The 21,606-nt window shown below is 52.2% G+C and overlaps 1 protein-coding gene across 3 annotated transcripts in view; it reads left to right on the top strand.

Moving 5' to 3' along the window:
* The window catches only part of ESRRB (estrogen related receptor beta), a 163,596-nt gene that overhangs the window by 131,205 nt on the left and 10,785 nt on the right, over nucleotides 1-21,606 (top strand). For all 3 annotated transcript variants that reach the window (XM_070403522.1, XM_070403526.1, XM_070403515.1), the window contains 2 exons: nucleotides 16,684-16,794; nucleotides 17,310-17,471. In XM_070403522.1, the coding sequence (XP_070259623.1) occupies nucleotides 16,684-16,794; nucleotides 17,310-17,471 (273 nt within the window). The remainder of the gene's footprint in view (nucleotides 1-16,683; nucleotides 16,795-17,309; nucleotides 17,472-21,606) is intronic.

Below are 21,606 nucleotides of genomic sequence, written 5' to 3'. Positions count from 1 at the left end.
TCCATTGGAGAACCTGGTCACATGGCCATACTGCTCTGCAAGGAATTCTGGGAATTGCAGTCATTAGCTGGGATACATGTGCTCAGTTAAAATTCTTTTTTTTAAAAAATATATTTTATTGATTTTTTACAGAGAGGGAGAGGGATAGAGAGAGTCAGAAACATCGATGAGAGAGAAACATCGATCAGCTGCATCCTGCACACAGCCCACTGGGCATGTGCCCGCAACCAAGGTACATGCCCTTGACCAGAATCGAACCTGGGACCCTTCAGTCCACAGACCGACGCTCTATCCACTGAACCAAACCGGCTAGGGCTCAGTTAAAATTCTTGATGTGGAAGAGGGAGTAACATTTTAGAGGACAAGCATTGTTATTTGCCAAAAATATACATGACGGATGAAGAATATTGATGCCTTCCATCTAGAGTAAGAAAAAGACAATTACCTTTGCCTTTGAGGTTCTCTGTGTTCTTCCTCATTTCCGTACCCTCAGAGGTAACCATTATCCCACTTTTGCATTGTTTTTCCCTTGACTTTCTTTATAGTGTCATCACATATCTGTATCTGTTATGGTTGTTTTTTAGTTTTAATGAAATTATCCAATACATACTCTTCTGCATCTTGATATTTTAGCCAATATTTCTGAAGTGAATGCTTCTTGTTGCATGGTGCTGTAATTCATTTGTTTTCATGTCGACCCGATAGTAAATATTTTAGGCTTTGTGGGCTAAGAGGTCTCTGTCTTGACTACTTAATTCTGACGTGGTGATGTGGATGCAGCCACAGATAATCTGTAAATGAACGAATGGGGCTGCGTTCTGTTAAAATAGGCAGAGGGCTGGGTTTGGCTCACAGGGCATGAGTTTAGGGGGATTTATTTAGCTTTCTGCTGTTGATGGACGTTTGGAATTTGGGGCTTTTGCTATTACAAATAGTGTTGTGCCCATGCTTCCCATTGCACATATGTAAGGACTTACAGGCCTGGCTGTGGAAGGGCCAGATGTGCACATCTGCAGCTGTAAGAGATGACGTTAAACTATTTTTGATTTGTTGTCCTGATTTACCATGTGCGTTCAGATGTTTTGGTTGCTCCATATACTCACCCCTTTTACATTTTAGCTGGTGAGTGTAAAGCGGTGTCTTCTGACTGCTTTGATATATATTTTCTCGACTATGAGGTAAGCATATTTTACATGTTTATTAGCCACTTGGGATTCCTTTTCTATGAGGGGCTTGTCCAAGCCTTTCCCTATTTTTCTGTTTTCTGTTTGTTTGTTTGTTTGTTTGTTTATTAATGGTTGTAGAAATCTTTATATATTCTGGTCATTTTGTTAGGCCTTTTTCAGTTGTTAGTGTTGTAAAAATCTCATTTGTCACTTCTTTCTCTTTATGGAGTCCCATGATGAACAGAAATTAGTAATTTTATTAAATGGAATTTATCTATCTTTTCCTTTATGGCTTGCATGTTTATGTCATTTAAAAAATATTTTCCTAACCTGCTTTGTAAAGATGTTTCCTTAATCTGCCTTACCCACTTGGGTCGTCGGTCCTGCTGGAGTTGAGTTTTGAGTACGGTGAGCTGGTCACCTTCCGTTTGCTCCAGTGGGCTTCCTTCCTGACCACGCAGAACCTGCCCTCCACAGCCCCTGAGTTGCCAAATCTGGCTTCTGCTTACTCAGCCTCTCGGCAATAATATTTCACACAATTTTCCAGCCCTCCTTGGACCTTTTTCTCTTTGCTTTTCTGACACCGTGCTTGCCTTACCTCTCTGACCATGCTTCTTAATCTTCTTTGCAAGCTCCTCCTCTTTCCTCTTGACCTGTATATTTTGGTGTTATTCTGGATGTGGAACCAGGCCCTCTTCCTCTCCTACACCCTGCAGGTGATCTTGTCTAGATCTGAGACTAGGTACAGATGACCCTCGATCTTAACCTCCAGTTCCAGCTCCTTCCATGCATTTAAGACTCCAGAATCTAACTGTCCTATTGGTATCTCCACTTGGATCCCTTACAAGGCATCAAAGAAGCAACACATCTAGAGAGAAACTCTAGATTTTCCCCACCCCTCCCTCCACCATTCCAGGCTTCCCCATTTCCGGAATGGCATCTCTGTATGATCTTCGCTCAAGCAAAACCTAGTAGGCACCCGTAGGTTTTGGTCTGCATAACAGTGTGACGATCCTCCTCCTGAGTCAATGTCCAAAATGCATTTCAGATCTGCCTACTTAGCTTCCTCTCTATGACCCTGACCCTGGTCCAGGGAAGCAAGTTTCCAAACTGGACTTCTGATTCCGCCCTTGGTCCCATTCATCTGACTCCCACAGCAGCTAGAGTGGGCTTTTAAAACCCTAATATGATTCTGTTGCTTTGCTTTACATCATTCAGGGACATTCTATTGCCCTTTGAATAAAATCTAAGCACTTGACTCTGGTCTTCAAGACCCTGCTCAGTCTAGCCCCTCCCCACCTCTCCCACCTCTTCAGTGCCATCTTGCACCGTTCCTCTCCTGCCCCTCACTTCTACTCACTCTGTGGCAGCCTCACCAGCTTCCTTGTGATTCTCAAGCATGACAGGTAGGATCCTTGGGCTGTTTCCTCTGCCTGGAATGCTCTCCCCAGCCTGGCTCCTCAATGTAAATGCCATCTCAGAAAGGCCTTTCTTCCCACTTCATTTCTATTGTATCCCATGAAGTACTTCCTATGAATTTCTCCCAGTCTGAAATGATCTTATTTATTCTTTTGTTTGTAGTCTTGTTCACTCTGACAGCCTCTTACACAATTGTTCTTGATTTAGGAACTCACAAATCCTTTTGAAAATCCAGTGAAACTCTATCATAAAACATACGCAAGTACCAGCACATAAAATTTTGCTGACAATTTAAGAGCTTCGCAGAACTGAGAGGTTCCTGAAGCCAGATTGAGAGCTGATGTTGCAGAATCAGACTTTTAGAAATAGAAAGGACCTGAGGAATCACTGGGACCCCAGGATGGCCAAATGCCTTTAGTTGGACTCTCTCCTCTAGGGTGGGGTGTGGCTGCCTAGAGTGCATGATTGAAAGGCTTCTTAGGCAGTGTCTGGGATCAGTAGGCAAGAGTGCCATGATTGATTAGCAATGTCTGCCACAGACTGGGAAAGGGAGGGCAGTGGCATTGCCGAGAGATATTTGCCATGTCTGATCTGGTGCATCTGAATTTAAGTGATTTGCCCAAGGCCACACAGTTAGTAAATAACAAACCTGGGTGGAATCTAGTCTCCTGGGTTATGTAAGAGTTCCTCCTAAGAAGCCCATTTCAACTCAAGTAGAGGGCTTGACCAGTAGCAGAGCCCATAGGACTTCCTCAAAAGGGAAAAAAGAAGGGGAGGTTGGGCTGAAATAATTTTTCCTTGGAGGGTGTATAGTTTGGGGACTTCCTGGCAGCGGGGAATGCAGCCATAGCTGCAAATGTCCTTGGGGAAATGATCCCCTGGGAGAGAAGGATCCCCAGGAGAGAGCAGCGCCAGATGGACACTTTCCTAATCGGCAGGAGGCCAGAGGCTCATCCCTCAGTACCACTGTACCCACCCTGGAGCAGTTGGCACCGCCCGGGGATATTAGGTGGCATGCGTGCTTCTCCACCTCTTGGCTTTCATTGAGTCCCGTGTGAGGCACTCTTCACTATGACGATATGGCACCGGGGAGAGAGGCAGCCCCCAACAGCCGTCCTTTCCAAGGTCGCAAGGTGAGCTCACCTGTTACCCAGAAATCCCCACAGGACAGGTGGCTGGAGACAGTCCCACATATGCAGGGGATGAGGACTAGTGGTTAGGGCATTCTGCTGGGGCGCCCATCGGCATATCCATAGCCTCTGGGCCCGCAGGAGCCCAGGGTACCCACATTACCCTTGGGTGGTTTTCTCCTCTTTCTGGAGATGGTCAGCTGTGCGTTGGTAGGACATAGAGGCAAAAAGTCACCCGCAAAGACCCTTGCAAAGAACATGAGTCAGATAAAAGTACTGAAAAAAAAAAGGGGGGGCGTTGATGCAGTGCTCCCCAGACCTGGCAGATAGTCCGAATTATTGGAGGAGCTTTGAAAAATGACCCATTCCTGGACATCACCCCAGAGCCGCTGACACAGGGTAAGTCCTCCAAGTGGGTGTAGCTCTCAAGTTCAGGGCTAGGGAGGTGGGACTGGAGATGAAGGTTCAGCTTCTCCCTCTGACACTTCCTGGTTGTGTGACATGAGCAAGTCGCCTGATCTTTCTGAGCCTCACTTTTCACGTGGGAAAATGCTAATGTCTTCTACCTCCTTTCCCTCTGTTCCGCAGATCAAAGGAGATATGGAAATAGCTCTGTTAACTGTGAAGCATTTCACGGCATGTCCGTGAATCTGCTCCATCGTTAATATGCCAAGGGCATTGGATTTGAGGGAAGCGAGTGGGGTTCCTGGGTAAAGGGGAGGAGAAGGGTCTTGACCACGAAAACTTTGCATGTCAGGAGCGATCCCGCCCTTATGTGTGGACAGCAGCTCCGCAGAGGAGGCCGGCGAAGGACACGGGCTCCAAAGCCTTGTCTGAACCTTTCCGTCCGGGAGAGAAACATGACAGGGGCAGCGCCTGGGACGGGCTTGGGGCCAGGTGCAGGGCCACGCTTTTCAGAGCTCTGCCGGTTATTTTTAGTGCCTGGGTATAAATGAAAGAAATTTAAACTGCCCCCCGCGGCTGCCGCCCTGCACACTCGGCTATTTTTACTTCCGAAAGACTGGGCTCTGGTCCAGCTTAGGGAGGGAAACGGAGAAGAAAGGTGGAGGGTCGGGGTGGGGGTGGAGAATTGGGAATTATTTTTCTTCCATTAAGAAAATAGAAGCCCGATGTTATCAGTCAGCAAGTGGACATCCGATCCAGGATGTGGCAGCCACCAGCCCTGGGCGCTCTGGGCACCCTGACATGCCTGCAGTGGGTTGGAGAGGTCAGCAGGTGGGGCATGGGTTGCAGAGAGGTTTGGGGAGCCCCGCTCCCCTCCTCCCAAGGGGGCCTGTAGCTTCTTTGATGTTTCCTGTGCTCTAAACTGGGGGGTGAGATTGGATACTGCAGACATGGAGACACCAGCCTAGTGATGAGACTGGGGGGGTAGGTTAGGGGGTGTTGGGGGCCTCAGGACTGCAGCCAAGGGCGGGGCCTCTGACCTCTGCCCTGGGTGCATATTCAGGAGAGCTCTGTGATGGAGCTGTGTGCCCTGGCACAACCTCTCTGAACCTCAGTTTCTTCCGGGCTTTCGTTTAATGCATCTGGCCTGTGGCAGTTATAGCAAAGGAGGTGTGTTTCTCCCTCTTCCCAGGAGGAAAGCGGGTAGTTCAGGCCAGACTCTACCACCTTCAATAGCAGATGAAAGGAAAGCAAGTACTATGAAGGGCCTACTGTGTACCAAGCACTTTGCCATGTTTCACACATTTTATGTTATTTAATTCCTCTAACCTGAGAAAGGTGAAACATGTAAAAAACCTTTTACCAGCTTTACTGAGATAAAATTCACCCATTTAAAGTATGCAAATCAATGGTTTTTAGGTATATTACAGTATTAATGTTTTTTAATTATGGAAAGATATATAATAAGATTCCCACTTTAAAACCCATTCTTAAATGTACAATTTAGTGACATGAAGTACATTCAGTGTTTTGCAACCATCACTACTATTTCCAAAACCTTTTCATCATCCCAAACAGAAACTACTCATTAAACAATAACTCCCATCCTTCCTGCCCTCCAACCCCTGGCAACCTTCAATCTACTTCTAGTCTATTCCAGGTATTCTTATGAGTGAAATCATACAATACCTCTCATTTTGTGTCTGGCTTATTTCACTTAGTATGTTTTCCAAGTCCATCCATGTCGTAGCATGTATCAGATTTTATTCCTTTTTATGACTGAGTATAGTGCCACATTTTGTTTATCCCTTCATCTGTCAATAGATAATTGGGTTGCCTCACCTTTTGGCTATCTTCTATCCTATATAATAAAAGGCTAATATGCAAATAGACTGAACAGCAGAATGACCGGCCACTATGATGCACACTGACCACCAGGGGGCAGACACTCAACACAGGTGCTGGCCCCTTGTGGTCAGTGTGCTCCCACAGGGGTAGCGCCACTCAGCTGGAAGCTGGGCTCATGGCTGGTGAGTGCAGCAGTGGTGGCCTCCGCAGCAGTAGCAGCAGCAGTAAGGACCCTCAGGGGATGTCCGCGGGCCTAAGCCAGCAGCCGGACATCCCCCGAAGGGTCCCGGACTGTGACAGGGCACAGGCTGGGCTGACAGACCCATGCCCCGTGGACGAATGTCGTGCATTGGGCCTCTAGTCTACACTAATAAAAGAGAAACATGGTAATTAGTGTACGACCGCTACCCTTCCCATTGGCTAATCAGCATATCCTTATGCAAATTAACTGTCAGCCAAGATGGAGGCTGGCAGCCATACACTGAAACGAGCAGGGAGGCTTGCTTGCTCCAGTGATGGCAAACTCCCACGTTCCCCGCCTGCCGCTGCCGGCCTCTCAGCTGCAACTCTAAGTAACTATGTACTATGTTGCAAATAAGAAGCTAAACAAAACCCCAGAAACCGGCTTTCATTCAGCCGGGCTTCAGCCAGCTGGATCGCAACATTGTATCGATGTTTTCAGCAGCGAGGCCTCAGAGCTAAAGCTGGCCCAGAATTAAAAAAAAAAAAAGAAAAAAAGGAGCGGTTGGGAGCTTCAGTCACCCGCTTCCGGAAAACAGCCCTCAACCCCTCACCCAGACTGGCCAGGCACCCCAGTGGGGACTCCCACCCTGATCCAGGACACCCTTCAGGGCAAACCAGCCAGCCCCCACCCGTGCACCAGGTCTCTATTCTATATAGTAAAAGGGTAATATGCCTCCCAGCACTGGGATCAGCGTGACAGGGGGCAGTGTCCAAACCCCCAGATCAGCCCTGCTCTGTGCCTGATAGGGGGGAGCTCCCCAATCCCCTGATTGCCCTGCGGCTCTGTGTTTGACAGGGTGCAGCGCACCAACCCCCTGATCGGCCCTGCTCTGTGTGTGACAGGGTGTGGCGCACCAACCCCCCCACCCCCACGGGCCCTGCTCTGTGTGTGACAGGGTAGAGCCATAACCTCTCCATCGGCCCTGCCCTGAGTGTGACAGTGGCAGCACCCCAACCCCCTGATCGGCCCTGCTTTGTGAGTGATAGAGGGTGGCGCCCCAACCCCCCTCCACGGGCCTTGCTCTGTGTGTGACAGGGTAGAGCCATAACCTCCCCATTGGCCCTGCCCTGAGTGTGACAGGGTGCAGCACACCAACCCCCTGATCGGCCCTGCTTTGTGTGTGACAGGGTGCAGCGTCCCAATCCCCTGATCTGCCCTGCTCTGTGTGTGACAGGGGGTGGTGCCCCAGCTCCCCTATCGGCCCTGCTCTGTGCGTGACAGGGGGGAGCTCCCCAACCCCCTGACGGGCCCTGCTCTGTGAGTGACAGGGGGCAGTGCCCCAACCCCCTGATTGGCCCTGCTCTGTGACTGACGGGGCAGCGCCCCAACCCCCTGATCGGCCCTGCTCTGTGCATGACAGGGGGTGGCGCCACAACCCCCCCATCGACCCTGCCTTGAGTGTGACAGGGGGCAGTGCCCCAACCCCCCAATCGGCCCTACCCTGAGTGTGACTGAGGGAGGCATCGCAACCTCCCGATCCACCCTGCTCTGTGCATGACGGGGCGGTGCCCCAACTCCGCAATCGGCCCTGCTCTGAGCCTGACCAGGGGCTGCACCTAGGGATTGGGCCTGCCCTCTGCCACCCGGGAGCAGGCCTAAGCCAGCAGGTCGTTATCTCCCGAGGGGTCCCAGACTGCAAGAGGGCACAGGCCGGGCTCGGGTACCCCCCCTCCCCCCCGAGTGCACAAATTTTTGTGCACCGGGCCTCCAGTATATCTATAAAAGCCTAACCGACCGGTCAACCATTTTCCTGGCAGCTATGATGCACAATGACCACCAGGGGGCAGATGCTCCAACCAGTAGAGGAGGGAGCCTGTTTCCTCCAAGAATCGGCTGTGGGTTAGGTTGCTGCTGGGGCACTGTCAGCCCCAAATCTCCTTCACCTGCACCCCGGACCCAGAGAGGAGGGAGCCCGATTCCGGGGTGCATCACCCAAGAACCGCCCTCTCACAATCCGGGACCCCTCAGGGGATGTCGGAGAGCCAGTTTCGGCCCGATCCCCACAGACCAGGCCAAGGAATCCGTGCACTGGGCCTCTAGTTGTGAATAATGCTGCAATGAACCATTGGTGTGCCAATATCTGAATTCCTGATTTCAATTCTTTTGCATATAGTATACCTAGGAGTGGAAATACTTGGTCATATGATAATCCTGTTTAGCTTTGTGAGGAACCACTAAGCTGTTTTTCACAACAGCAACATCGTTTTATATTTCCACAAGTAGTAGTTACAATTTCTTAATTAACCTTTTTATTTTGAGATCGTTGTAGATTCACATGCAGTTGTAAGAAATAATACAGGAGATCCCATGTGCCCATTACCCAGTTTCTCCAGTGGTAACATCTTGTAAAACTATAGGACAATATCTCAGCAGACAATTGCCTTGACTATATCAGTCAAGATATAGGACATTTTCAAGGTTGAAGTATTTTTAATATTAATAATAGTGGCTAACATTTCTTTAGCACTTCCTATGTGCCATCTATAATATTTTCAATGCCTTACATGTATTAACTCACTTAATCCTCACAACAATCCTACAAGGTAAGTACCATTATTAGCCCCATTTTACAGGTGCAGAAATTGAGGCACAGAGAAGTGAAGAAGTAGTAAGGGGTAGAGTCGGGGCTGACCCTGAGCCTAGTGCTTTTTTCTTCTGCTCCAGAGGCCTCCACACAGTTGCTGCTCTCGAAGTAAACACAGTCACCAGGTAGGCGTAGGAAGCCGTAGTCAGGAAGGCCCCTGGACGCTTGCATCCAGGTGTGATGATGGAGCATCTCAGCATGGACTAGGTTACTCCTTCTGTTCACCTTGTCTTCCCCCTGTTCCTTGCCAGGGTGACCAGGCCCATCCCACCTCCCCGCTATCTTGGTCAGGGTTGGGCCGGAGCAGATGTGAGAACTGGGGCTGCATTTAGAGGTCAAAGTCTTGGCCACACCCTGGCCCAACAGAAAGGGACAGAAGTGTTGGGAGTCGGGAATAAACACCCCAAGGTCCCCATTTCCTCATCTCCTGTGGCGCCTCCAGGAAGCACACCTGGTAGAAAGCCAGGGGGCAGGGGATCCCAGGAGACAGCAGGGCAGGGGAGAGGAGAGTGTGGAACTGGAGGAGCAAAGGAAACCCAGCCTACCCCGCAGCACAGAAAGCTGCTCAGGCGGGGCTGTCTCTGCCTCTGACAGCGTGGATGCCACAGTAGGGCCTTCTGTGGATTATATGCTGTGGTACGGCCTCTGGGCAGGATCGGCCCACCAGCGATGAGGGAGGCTGTCCTCAGCTGAGGCCATACAGGCTTCCACGTGCTCCGTGGCATCTCTGGGGGTGCCATCCAGACTGAGTTCTAGGTGAATGGTGCCCGGAGCTGTGCGACGTGGTCCTGGCAGGATCTCTCTGCTGCTTGTCTTCTAACACGAAGGCTCTTGGCCCGTTGAGAGATGCCGGGTGCCAGAGAGGTTAGAGCCTGGGCTCTGGAGTCAGACTCCAGTCCTACCTGTGTGGCCTCAGCAAGTTACTCCTCCTTTCTTAGCCTCACTTTCCCCATATGTAAAATGGGATAGTAATAGTGGCTCCCTCATAGGATGGCTGGGATTCCTAAGTGAAACCCATACGATGCTCAGAGCACAAGCTGTACCTGGTAGCAACTGGTCAGTAGACGTGAACTTCTGCTTATACGTGTGTCCACAAGATTTAGGGGGGTCATCCTGTTGCCAAGAAGGGGGACAATTCCTTTTCTGGTTTTGGGCTCAACGAAAGGAGTCGGTCTGCATGTATTTAGTGATTATCACCCTTTTTTTGTGTTGATGGCGCTTACAAACTTAAATTTTGGCCTGGATCTGTGAAGAGGTTAAACCAGTGGTTTTCAACCTGTGGGTTTCGACCCCTTTGGCGGTCAAACGACCCTTTCACAGGGGTCGCCTAAGACCATCCTGCATATCAGATATTTACATTACGATTTATAACAGTAGCAACATTGCAGTTATGAAGTAGCAACGAAAATAATTTTATGGTTGGATCACAACATGAGGAACTGTATTTAAAGGGCCAGAAGGTTGAGAACCACTAGGTTAAACCGTGTGAGCAGTGGTTAAAACCAAGGACATGTTTATTACAGTACTTGGAGATCTGGTACATTCTACACACGAGTATTATTAATGCTTGTTTACATTCAGAAAGTACCAATAAGATGATACAATCAATCCAATAATCCCAGGCAGGAATTGTGAATTAATTAGTATTTTGATCTGCTCCCTGAACCTATTTTGTTAAATATAAGGACACAAACAATAAGACAACTCCCATTTCAAGCTCACGTCTCTTTTTTTTCAGTTTGGTATTTGTAAGACTTCAACATCCTAATTTAAAAGTCATTGCCCATCGTGTCGGTGGAAATTGCTCTCCGCTGCGAGTTGCGAGAACTTGACTGCGAGAGGCTTAAGCACTGATGAATGAGATTGATTTCCCCTCTGACAGGAAGTGTGGAGTCGGGCGGTTGCTGCATTGCACAGGCTGCTCAGACACAGCACCAAGTGCTCCGGCTCTTTCTTCGGGCTCTTTGCTGTCCTCACATGGCTGCCTCTCGGTTGCAAGGTGGTGGTCACAGCTCTGGGCTTCACCTTCCAGGTCAGGGTAGGAGAAAGGCAACAGTAGCTATGTCAGCTCGTGTGACTCTTTTATAAGAAAGGCAAAACCATTCCTGGAAAGCCCCCACCGTGGAATTTCTCTTCTATCCCATTGGCCAGAATCAAGTCATATGACCAGCCCTTGTTAACTGGGAAAGTGGGTAACAGGATGGTTGGGACTGACTAGGGCACATTGTCTTCACAAACAGAACCCTGGTTCTGTTCGTGTGGAAGAGGGGGGAATGGAATGAAAACTGGGTAGACAGCTAGTGATGTGTGCCAGACCCAACTGTGAGAACTGGGTGATCCACTTCTCAAGGTTTCATGATCTGACATCTTGCTCTCCGGATGAAAGCTCAGTCCATACCTCTTGAGGAAGGGCTTCTTGTTTACTAAAAACAATCTATACTAATAAAAGGATAATATGCTAATTAGACCAGGAGACTTCCAGAGACCTTCCGGACAAAGCCATGGTGGCGGGGCTGAGACAGAGGTGGTTAGGTGCTATCAGGCCGGCAGGAGAGGGCAGTTGGGAGCGAGCAGGCCAGCTGGGGGGAAGGGGGGGCAGTTGGGGGTGATCAGACCAGCGGGGGGGGGGGCGGGGGGGAAGTTAAGGGTGACCAGGTTGGAAGGTGGGGCAGTTGGGGGCAATCGGGCAGGCAGGCAGGTGATCGGTTAGGAGCCAGCGGTCCTGGATTGCCTAATCCAGCAGTCGGACATCCCCTGAGGGTTCCCAGATTGGAGAGGGTGCAGGCCGGGCTGAGGGACACCCCCCCCGCATGAATTTTGTGTACTGAGCCACTAGTATATATATAAAAACACACTGGCCGATAAAAAGTCTAAGCACATTGAGCAATGTTTGTTCAGGTAGAATGCAGAGGAATTCAGGCCTCTGTGCCCTTGTGGAGCTGACCCTTCTCAGTGCAGAGCAGATCACATCAATAAAGACAAATGCATAGAAGGCAGGAAGGAGATTGGCCTGAAAACACTGTGCAAATATAGAAAATAAAGAATGCTTGGCCATGGAAGGAGGGTGCCCAAGGAAGTTTAAGTCCATAAAGGGTTGTCTGTGGAAGGGTATCATCTTGTTGGATGGGGTGAAGGGTAGGAACTGATTCAGAGACAGAATGTAGATCACTACAAGGAGGAAATTTCCTAAGGAATGAATGGCCTGGCCTGTCTTGAAGGAGTGGATTTCTGGAGGGACAAATGGAAACTGGAGAAAAGATCAGACTCTGAGATTCTTCTGCTTCCTAAGTCTGGGGGCTTCATTTCAGCGGGGCACACCATGTTACTTGGACACTGGATCGGGCAACAAAGACGAACGAAAGTCCTTGCCCAGGAGGTGCCCACAGTCCACCAGGGAGAGGGGGGTGCGGTGTATTGTGAAGAGTTGTTACTGTAAGAGAGGATGAGCAAAGGGAGCCCAGGAAGAGTGTCAGGAGAGAGAATGCTTGAACTGGGCCTTCAGACAGTCGGGGTGTGAATTGCCTTTGGGAATAGTGTGGGCAGGAGGGATAAGGGCATTTCCCTTAAGTGGTGCCCTTCTGCCCAGCCCCTGCCTCTGGGAAGGAGTCCCTGGGTTGAGAAGCACATGCTTCTGCCACAGGACCCTTCTATTGGAAACAATCGTTAGCAAACCCTGCCTGGGGGGCAGGGTGCTCAGCAAATGCTGCGGACCAGGGCCCTGTCCTCTGAGAGCCCATTGAATTGCAGAGCTGATAGGACTGGAGGGAAGCAAGCAGGAGGGGGCAGGTGAATGCTGAGGCACAGGGCGCTGGGGTGACAGCCTCACCTGCCTGCTGGAACCACGTCCCAACTTGCGGAGCATTTCCCCATTAGTATGTCATTTGATCATCACGAAAGCCATGTTCGGTGAGTGGAGTTGGCGTTACTATTGCCTCCTCCCCTGTATGTGATGAGGGAACCGAGGCTGCATGACCCGTAAGGGGCGGAGCCGGGCCTGGGACCTTGATCATCGGATCCCCTGGGCTGAGGCGATTACAGGGAAAGCAGGCGGGAAGCGAGGGGAGCAAACGCATCTCACACCACAGGTCGGTGTGTGCATAATCAAAACCAACTTAAAAAAATTACAACAAAATGACCTGATAATTGATACATTCATTGATTGAAGCCATTGACCACTGTGCTGTAAAGATCTGGAGGAGAAAATTTAAAGGGGAGTTTACACTTTTGTGCCCTGGGAGGTCATACCCTGGAATGGCAAAGCGCTTGGATGCTGGCTTTTTTATTAGGAAAACTACTAAATCTCTCTGGAAAAAAAAAAAGAGGGGGGTGATAAAATAGGGATGATAGCACCAGCTTTGTATGCTGTGAATTGAGTAGGCCCATACATACAGAAAGTCCTTTGTCAATTAGGCTGTTCACATTATCACTGTTAATGTACACAGTGCTGGGGGAGAAAAATGAGGATGATAGTTACAATTTCTTAAGCACCCACTGCATATGGGGTACCATGGCAGACCCTGCAGTAGGATCGAGTCTCTCTGGGCATAAGGGGCACCTATTTGGTAGGGGGAGGCCCAGTTTGTTTTGGATTCCTGGAAGAGGCTCCCAGCCTGGCTGGGGTGGGGTGGGGTGGGAATGGGTGGGGTTGTATTCATCAAGACTTTCTTGAACACTCACTAAGGGTCAGGTCCTGTATCAGGACAGAAAACATTCCAGGTGGAGGCAGCGACAGAGGTGGCGACTGCTGCTCTCCCTGTCTTGCTAAGGGATAGGTCCCTCTTTTTACTTTTTGTTGAGAAGTTTCCATCCTTGTTGACAGCTGCCTGGGGCCAGGCGGGCTGGGTGGGAGGGGAGAGCTCCTCAGGCGACCTTCAGAGAGAGAAAGTCGGTGATGTGGGGAAGGGCTCCTCCTGGACTCCAGGTCAGACCCTGGCACATAGTAGGTGCCCAGGAAATGGGGGTCCTCGCGTCCTTCATGAATGAAGTGAGGCATTTTCACTCTTGGTCTTGCCAGCTCTCCGAGGGGAAGCCACGCTGGTGGAGGGTTGACTCCCCCTGGGTGTAGTAGGCAGGGGGCTGCTGTGTGGCTGTGTCACGGGATGGGGCCAGGAAAACTCTGCCAGACAGAGGACTTTCCCCAAAATCCTTCAAGGGAAGAACCGTCCTTCCTTTGTGTGTGCGCCTGCTCCTTCTGCCCTCTCCGAAGGGGCTTGGTGGGGAGGGGCGCGCGAATGTGGGCCGAAGTAGTGCCAGCACAGGTGTTTAGGTTTTGTGCCAGATAGGATTCAGCTGGCCCTCCAAGGTCTCAGGGATGGGAGTTGATTGACAGCAGACCTGCTTGGCTGCTGGAGTGCGGCACTTCCCAAACTCTCGAGTGCTGCGAATCACCTTGTTAAAATGCTGACTCTGACTCCTTGGGGGCCAGGCCTGAGATTTTTGCATTTCTAACGAGCTCCTGGATGCTGCTGATGCCGCTGGCCCTGGACCGCACTTTGAAGGAAGGCAGCCCTTGGTGGCCCCCCCACATGTACTCAGCCATCTACTGCTTGCTGGTGGGCTGACCTGCCACCCTGGGGCTGCAGCTCTGCCCAGGGCTTTCTCTGGCCACCAGAGGCGACTCAGTCTGGACCTATGAAGCCCACTGACTGTGTGCCAGGGGGCTCAGTGCCCCGAGCCCTTCTGTGCATCAGGGTCTGTGAAACGTGTTCCATACGGTCTCCCAGGGTCCTCAGTCGCCCACAGGATGGCCTGTTCAGGAGCACACTCATGTTGCCTGTCTTCCGGACATGCCCCCCAAATAAGCTGCCTGCCTGCGTGTGCATCCTTGTCTCTGCTCCTGGGGAACCCCCAGCAGAGGTGGTCAGTTGCAACCAACTCTGGCCCCTGAAGCCAAAGAGAAGCTCATTGGGAACCTGTCAGGAGGCTCAAGGACCACACCCAGAACCAGCTGAGGACTCGGGGGAGCCCGGAGAGCCCATGCGCAGGGGACGCAGTGACCAGGAGGGTCTGGCCCAGGGCTGCCCACACACCTGCCCCCTCTGTCTTTGTGTCACTTGATCCTGATTCAAAGCCAATTGGCTCTGCCTGTGTCACCATCCACACTTCCATCTCCAGAGGACCACTTTGATACCCACAGCGGGGGTGGGCTCAGGCCCCCCCAACTAGACCCACAATAGGGGGATTGCCTTTGGACAGGAAGCAGGGTGGATGGTGAGTCTCCAGGCTGTAGGGTGAAAAGGAGGCAACTGATGAACATGCTGAGCAGTGACTGCATGCCCCCCGCCACCCCCGAACCCGCCCAAACAGGTCTCCTGGGGCAGTCTGCTAGGCTTGATGAGCTCAAAGCAGCCTCCTCGCCCTCCAGGAGGTGGATGTGTTCAGAGCCCTTAACTGGAAGCACGTGGGATGGGCACTCCTGCCTGGAAGTTCCTTTAGGGCCATTAGCATTTAAAGAGGTGGCCCCAGCCCGCTAGGTAAACAGTAATTTTACTCTCAATTGTTCTGCTCTGGGAAACTTCCTTTCCTGTACATCCTAACAGAAGAAACAGCCAGAAAACCACCCCTAGCATGAAGGGGATCTAAGCTTCCATTCTGTTCAATTGGGATTATTCCTGCCTTCCTCTTCTCTCCTCTTCCCCCTCCCTCCCCTCTCCCTCCAGCCCCCATCCCAGGGGAGGCCTGGGCTGGTAGGACCTCTAGGTACTGCAAGCTGGGAGGATGGAAGGAGCCAGGACCGTGGGGACGTGCTGGGGGAGGGCAGGGCTCTGAAGATCTGGACTGACTGGGGCTCTGGGAGGGTGAAGCTTGACCTTTGGGGAAAGAACGGCGGAAAGTTGAACTTAGGGGGTCAAATCAGAGGCGGGGCGGCCGCTGAGCTCTCTTCCTCTCAGGACTCTGGCCCCCGACTTCTCACGTGTTTTAGTCAAGGCCCATTTCATGGTTAGGAAAGGCCCGCCCTTCTGTTTTCTGTGTTCGCTTCCACTTTTGAGCTGACGTGGTGGGTTCCACCCATCCTTTCGGGTCAGGCCACGCAGGGGCTGGCCAGTCAGAGCTGTGTGCCCTTGGATGAGGTGCCCTCGCCAGGTCCTGCCCACTCTGCTCGCTGGTGAGGGTGTCGATGGTACAACATGTCTGTCTAGACAGCAGGAGCTCGGGGAGGGGCGGGTTTCTTCTGAAAACCAGGGACCCAGTGACAATACGGATCTCTCCGGGATGGGGCCTCACTCCTGGAAATGCGTGTCAGTGTGAGCGGCCACGCTGCTTCTGCAAATGCTGCTGAGCTATCTCTAGGCATGGATTTCCCAGATGTGGCTGGGGCTACCTGCGTCCGCGTCCTGCGGAGACTTTTTATAGATGACCGACTCGAGACCTCTGGCCTAGAATCTCTGAGGGTGGGATCTGGAAATTGACATCAGCAGTGAGTCCACCCTGATGCTGCTTAGGTGAAAAGTTTGAAAATCCTTATTTGAACTCTTCTGAGGTACTTGCCAGTGGCAGGTACCCCTTCCCTCGCTTGGCAAGCTGCTCACCCCTCCCCGGATTCACAGCAGGCCTGAAACGGCCCCCGTCTTCTTTCCCAGCACGAGGCGGAGTGCTCGTTTCCTTTCAGAAACAGACTCAGGAGCTGCAGGTTGCTTGGGATGGATTTCAGGAGGATGCTGAATCCGTAGAGGCAGGACTGGGCCCAGGCAACTGGAATGGGCCATTACTATAGAAAATTGTTTCGGGATTGTCCAGCCACCTGGCCTGAGGCTGGCCATCAGCAGCTGCCAGAGGCCATCAGGGTGTGGCCCTGAAGGACTCAGCCAGGGCTGGAAACCCAGTCCGAGCTGACAGCCCTGGTGATGCCAAACAACTCCTGAGCCTTCCTGCCCTTCCTCCCAACAGGTGTGCGTCTTGACCGAGTGCGTGGAGGCCGCCAGAAATACAAGCGACGGCTGGACGCGGAGAACAGCCCGTACCTGAGCTTACAGATTTCCCCACCTGCTAAAAAGCCATGTGAGTGCCAGGGCAGTCCATGCCCCTTCTGCCAGCATCTGTACTGGCCCATCTGACATCCCTTGGGGACATGCCATCTTCCCAGTGCTGGGTTATGGGACACTGTGGGTCTGGGGGAGGAGGCATCAGTGCCTGGCAGTGGTGCCAGGTGCTTCAGAATGAGACTGTATTCAGAAGGCCTTTCCTCATGGGGTGCCCCAGAATGTGGCTCCAAATGCAGCGTGGTCCTGAGAGGCCTGGGCTCCAGCATCCAGAACATGCCCCCCTAGCCGCCCACATGCAGCGGGCTCTTCTTGGGAGAATTCACCAGGCAACTTCCCTTGGAGGCTCTTTCTCAGCAACCTGAGTCGCCACGGCCAGCAGCCCTGTGGAGCCAGGAAGGGAGGGACGATTACAGCCATGTTTGACCTTCCCGGGCTCCTCAGTACCCGACTTGTCTTCCCGACCCCTCCCGGCCTCCACCCCGGCCCCGTTCCTCGCGCCAGCCATTTACTTTCCTCCTTTGGTCTCTGCAGTGACCAAGATCGTCTCCTACCTGCTGGTGGCAGAGCCAAACAAGCTCTATGCCAGGCCTCCCCCTGGCATGCCTGAGGGCGACATCAAGGCCCTGACCACTCTCTGTGACCTGGCAGACCAAGAGCTCGTGGTCATCATCAGCTGGGCCAAGCACATCCCTGGTGAGTCACATAGGGCCAGGGAGAGAGTGCGCACAGGGGCCCCGGCCGCTCTCCCCACTGCCGGCCACGGTTCTGATGCCTGGGAGCCGGGCCTCAGGAGCCCCGTGACACCTTGGCAAGCCTGTTTCTCTCTGGTTTCTTTGTCTCTCCCTGTGGGAGTGGAGGTGCGCATGTGTTTGGAAGGTCCCGTCATGTCCCTAAACCTCTTGGGGCTCCTCAGAACTGGTTATCATTCTAAAGGGGTTATGATTGCATCTACAAGGGGTGATATTCAAAGGGCAAGTTCTTTGAATCCTCATAGAGCTTATTGGAAACACGCTGGAAGACAACGCAGGAGAGGGATCTGCTCTCTAGCTCCCTGTTAGGGGCCGGTGGAGTGGAACGGCTAAGAACATGGCTTGGGAATTGGATGGGGATTCAAATTCGGGGCCTGCAGCTTACTAGCTGAGTAACCCCGGGCGGCTCCACCCGCCTCTCCGAGGGACTTACCTCCCACATGGGCTGCGCCGTGAGGCTGACATGTGGCCATGCGTGTGCACACGAGGCACATGCTAACATCAGCTGCACGCTGTTGCCAGCAGGGAGGCCTGTCCTTGTCTGGGTTCTGTGATTTGCGATCATTTCTGGCCTGGGAAGTACGTGTAACAGACATGTTTCAGAGGATACGGACTTTTCTTCATTGCGTGCGGCCCCTGACCCCTTGTTTAGCTTTTCTTGCTCTGGATAAATGGTAGGGGCTGGTTTTTTATTTTGTTTCTGTCGACACTGGTACCCACATATTTTGTGTGACCTACACGGTGGGGACCTTGCTGAAGTCTGTGCAGTGTATCCCTTTAAGGTTCTAACACACTCGCTCGTCGTGCAGTGGGGACAGCCTATTGTCCTCTGGCGCTGGCTCTCCTGGACTTGGATCCTCGCTCGCCATGTGGCACGGGGCCCCTCATCTTGTCTGCAGGTCCTTTTTCTGTTTGCTTGTCACGAGCTCTGAGTGATGAATACGCTTACATGCTGATGTAGCAAAGGTGTCCTGGCCTTGAGATGCCGAGACCCACGGTTGACGGGGCGAGTGAAAAAGTCTTCACGGGAGTCGTGTGCACAGCTTACAGGGAGGTCCCTCCCCGCAGGCGGGGGCTGGCGGGGAGCCGAGTGGCTCAGAGGGGATGCCGGTGCCATTTAGCCGGCAGATGCCCGGGATCCCCACTTGGGGACTCCCTGTGGCCCGAGGTATTTTGACTCAGGGTGGGCTCGCTGGGGATCTGGACTGGAGCGCCCTCACTAAGGAGCTCAGCCTCTTGGGATTACACACTCAGTGGTTTTGAATCTGCCCTGTGCTGGTTCAGCACAGATGTGGGGTCAGGCCACTGCTTAAGACACCTCAGCCTGGATTGCTCCACTAACCCAGGGCCAAATCGGGCACAGCTCCCCTGCACCCTCCCCATCACTCACTGCTCTTCAGGGTTGAGCAGATATAGTACCCAAGCGATGGCTCAGGAGTGGCTCCTGGTGGTCCTCCAGTCCATTGCTTCCCTCTCCTACCACCCAGCCCTGCACCACCTCCCGGAGGGTAGGGTAGAGCTAGAAAGCACCATCTCCCCTGCACCCACTTCTCCCCTTCCGTCCTATCATCCCAGCGCCCAACCAACAGGGCAGTGGGCAGAGCAGAGTGGTTCCTGGGGATACAAACCCTGGATTCAGGCAGAGCTGGGTTCTGATCCCCGGCTGCCCTTTCTGGTATTACAAGATCTTTCTTCCATTCCCTTTCTTTCCTTCCTTCCTTCCTTCCTTCCTTCCTTCCTTCCTTCCTTCCTTCCTTCCATCAGTGTCCTCCCCTGTGAACTGGGACTCAGAATAGAGCCCCTTTCCCAGGTGCTAGGAGGATAGGGCACACTTGGCCCAGGCCCGCACACGGCAGAGACCACGACCATCCATCGTTGTTGCTAGCACATTATTGCGGATAGTGTTAAAAGCCCCCTTTCGCATCATCATTTCTCTTTGTCCACAGCTGAATTATTTTTTATTAAAAAATAAAATAAACACAGGGGCTCACTTGTCTGCCTCAAACGCTAATTTGCCTATTTTGCATAAATCTGCATGCTGAATTATTTGGGCCTGACCTTCTAGTGTTTACTAGTAAGGTAAAATTAATTAATAGAGCTCCTGCCACTGCATGTAAACCTCATATTAAGGGCGATGACACATCAAGTGCCTGATACATTTAAAGATCTGCATCCTTTGGCCCATTGACTGAAGGGTCCCAGGTTCGATTATGGTCAAGGGCGTGCACCTTGGTTGCAGGCTCAATTCCTGGCCCAGTCAGGGCACGTGCAGGAGGCAACCAACTGATGTGTCTCTCTCACATCAATTTTTTTTCTCTCTCCCTCTCTCTCTCTCCCCCTCCCTCCCTTCCACTCTCTCTAAAGAATCAATAGAAAAATGTCATTGGGTGAGGACTAACAAAACAAACAACAAAAATTATCCATCTTATTCCCAAATGAGATCCTTGGGACAGGACTTAATCTAATTCTTTGTATCAGCCACAACTCCTAGCAAGAGATCTTACTACATACAGTTAATGCTCAATAAATGCATGCAAAGGCAGCTATGAAGCACCCTGTGGGTGCTGGTCTCTGGGCTGGAGGCTAGAGGATACCGAGGCATGAGATGTGGTTCCCTTTGTAAGGACAGAGGCTCTGGCTCCTCTTCAACGCCCTATTCCTGAGTAGTCGTAAGGAGCCAGTCCGGCCTCTCCAGGAATCAAGTTGGACAGGAGCAGACACAGCCCAGGTGGGCTCGGGCCTGCATCCTTCCTACTAGGCTTGCTCTCTTTTTGGTTTTCTTTTCTTTTTCCTTCCTTTCCTTCCTTCCTTCCTTCCTTCCTTCCTTCCTTCCTTCCTTCCTTCCTTCCTTCCTTCCTTCCTTCCTTCCTTCTAGGGAGAGTGGAAGAGAGAGGGAAAGACAAAGAGAAACATCGATGTGAGAGAAACACATCCATTGGTTTGCCTCCTGCATGAGTCCCAACCAGGGCCTGGGCTGGGGAGGAGCCTGCAACCAAGGTACATGCCCTTAACTGGAATCGAACCCAGAACCCTTCGGTCTATAGGCCAAAGCTCTAGCCACTGAACCAAAGTTGGGCCTTCAGACTTGATTGGGCAGAGGCCATGGAGGAAAAGTCCCCAAGGGCATGAGATGCTGTGAACAGAAGCTGGTGCTCACGCAGCACCGAGCGAGCTGCTTAGCCAGAGGAAGGCTCGTTTCAGCACAAACTCATTCCCAGCACACCCCCCTCCAATTACCACGGTGTTGAACACACAGGGTGAGCCCTGGGGAGCTCGTGCCTGATTGGGATTTGCTCAGAGTAACAGCCGCTCTTTTGTGTGAGTCAGGCCGAAGTCTCCCTCCCCCAGATGTTGATTTTCCAAGTGCTGGGTTGCCCAGGGGACAAGCCCGTGCCTTCAGAGTGTCCACCTCTCATTCCCCGTGAGCAAGAGGTTAGAACCAGAGCCCTGGCCTTTCACAGCCGGTGGGCACCACTTGACGAATTGCAGCCTCCAGGTGTGATTAGCTGGTTCTCCCAGTTCAGGCAGCCTCCAGGCTGCCCCAGCCGGAACTTTCTCCTGCCAGCCCCCTGGGGAGTCCCCACGGCCCTGCCCGCTGACACGTGGTGGCCTCTGCAGGGGACCCCAGAGGCGCCCCCACAGAGGGCCCCTCAGCGGCTCTGCTCCCAGGTAGCCACCGTCTGGCCCGCACTGAGAGCAGAATGCCGGCGGCCGATGAAATATGGGCTGCCGAGTGACAGCAGCTGTGTCTGGAGTGGCCTCAGAGCCTATAATTACATCTCCCTTTATTACCTCTGCTAATGGCCCTCCAGGTCGACAGAAACGATAATAAATTAACAGATTATGAACTCCACTTGCCACAAATTATGTGCTCTCTCTCTCTCTCTTTTTTTTTTTTAAATTCTAGGAGCTCCTGCTGTCAAGTCACTGGGGGATGGGGGACGGGGGAGAGCCTGACGTTGTTATTAGATCAGTTGGTGCAGATAAAGCAACTTTCAGTGGGCAGCAGAGCTCAAGGTGGGAGACCCCAGGAGGGCGGGCCCAGGGGCAGCTGGCTGGGGCAGAACCCGAAGGGGCCA

Source organism: Myotis yumanensis, unplaced genomic scaffold (assembly GCF_028538775.1).
Source record: "Myotis yumanensis isolate MYYU_CA2020_CCGP unplaced genomic scaffold, mMyoYum1.0.hap1 SCAF_1, whole genome shotgun sequence".
Lineage (NCBI taxonomy): Eukaryota > Metazoa > Chordata > Mammalia > Chiroptera > Vespertilionidae > Myotis > Myotis yumanensis.
This window is presented reverse-complemented; position numbering and strand designations above follow the sequence as displayed.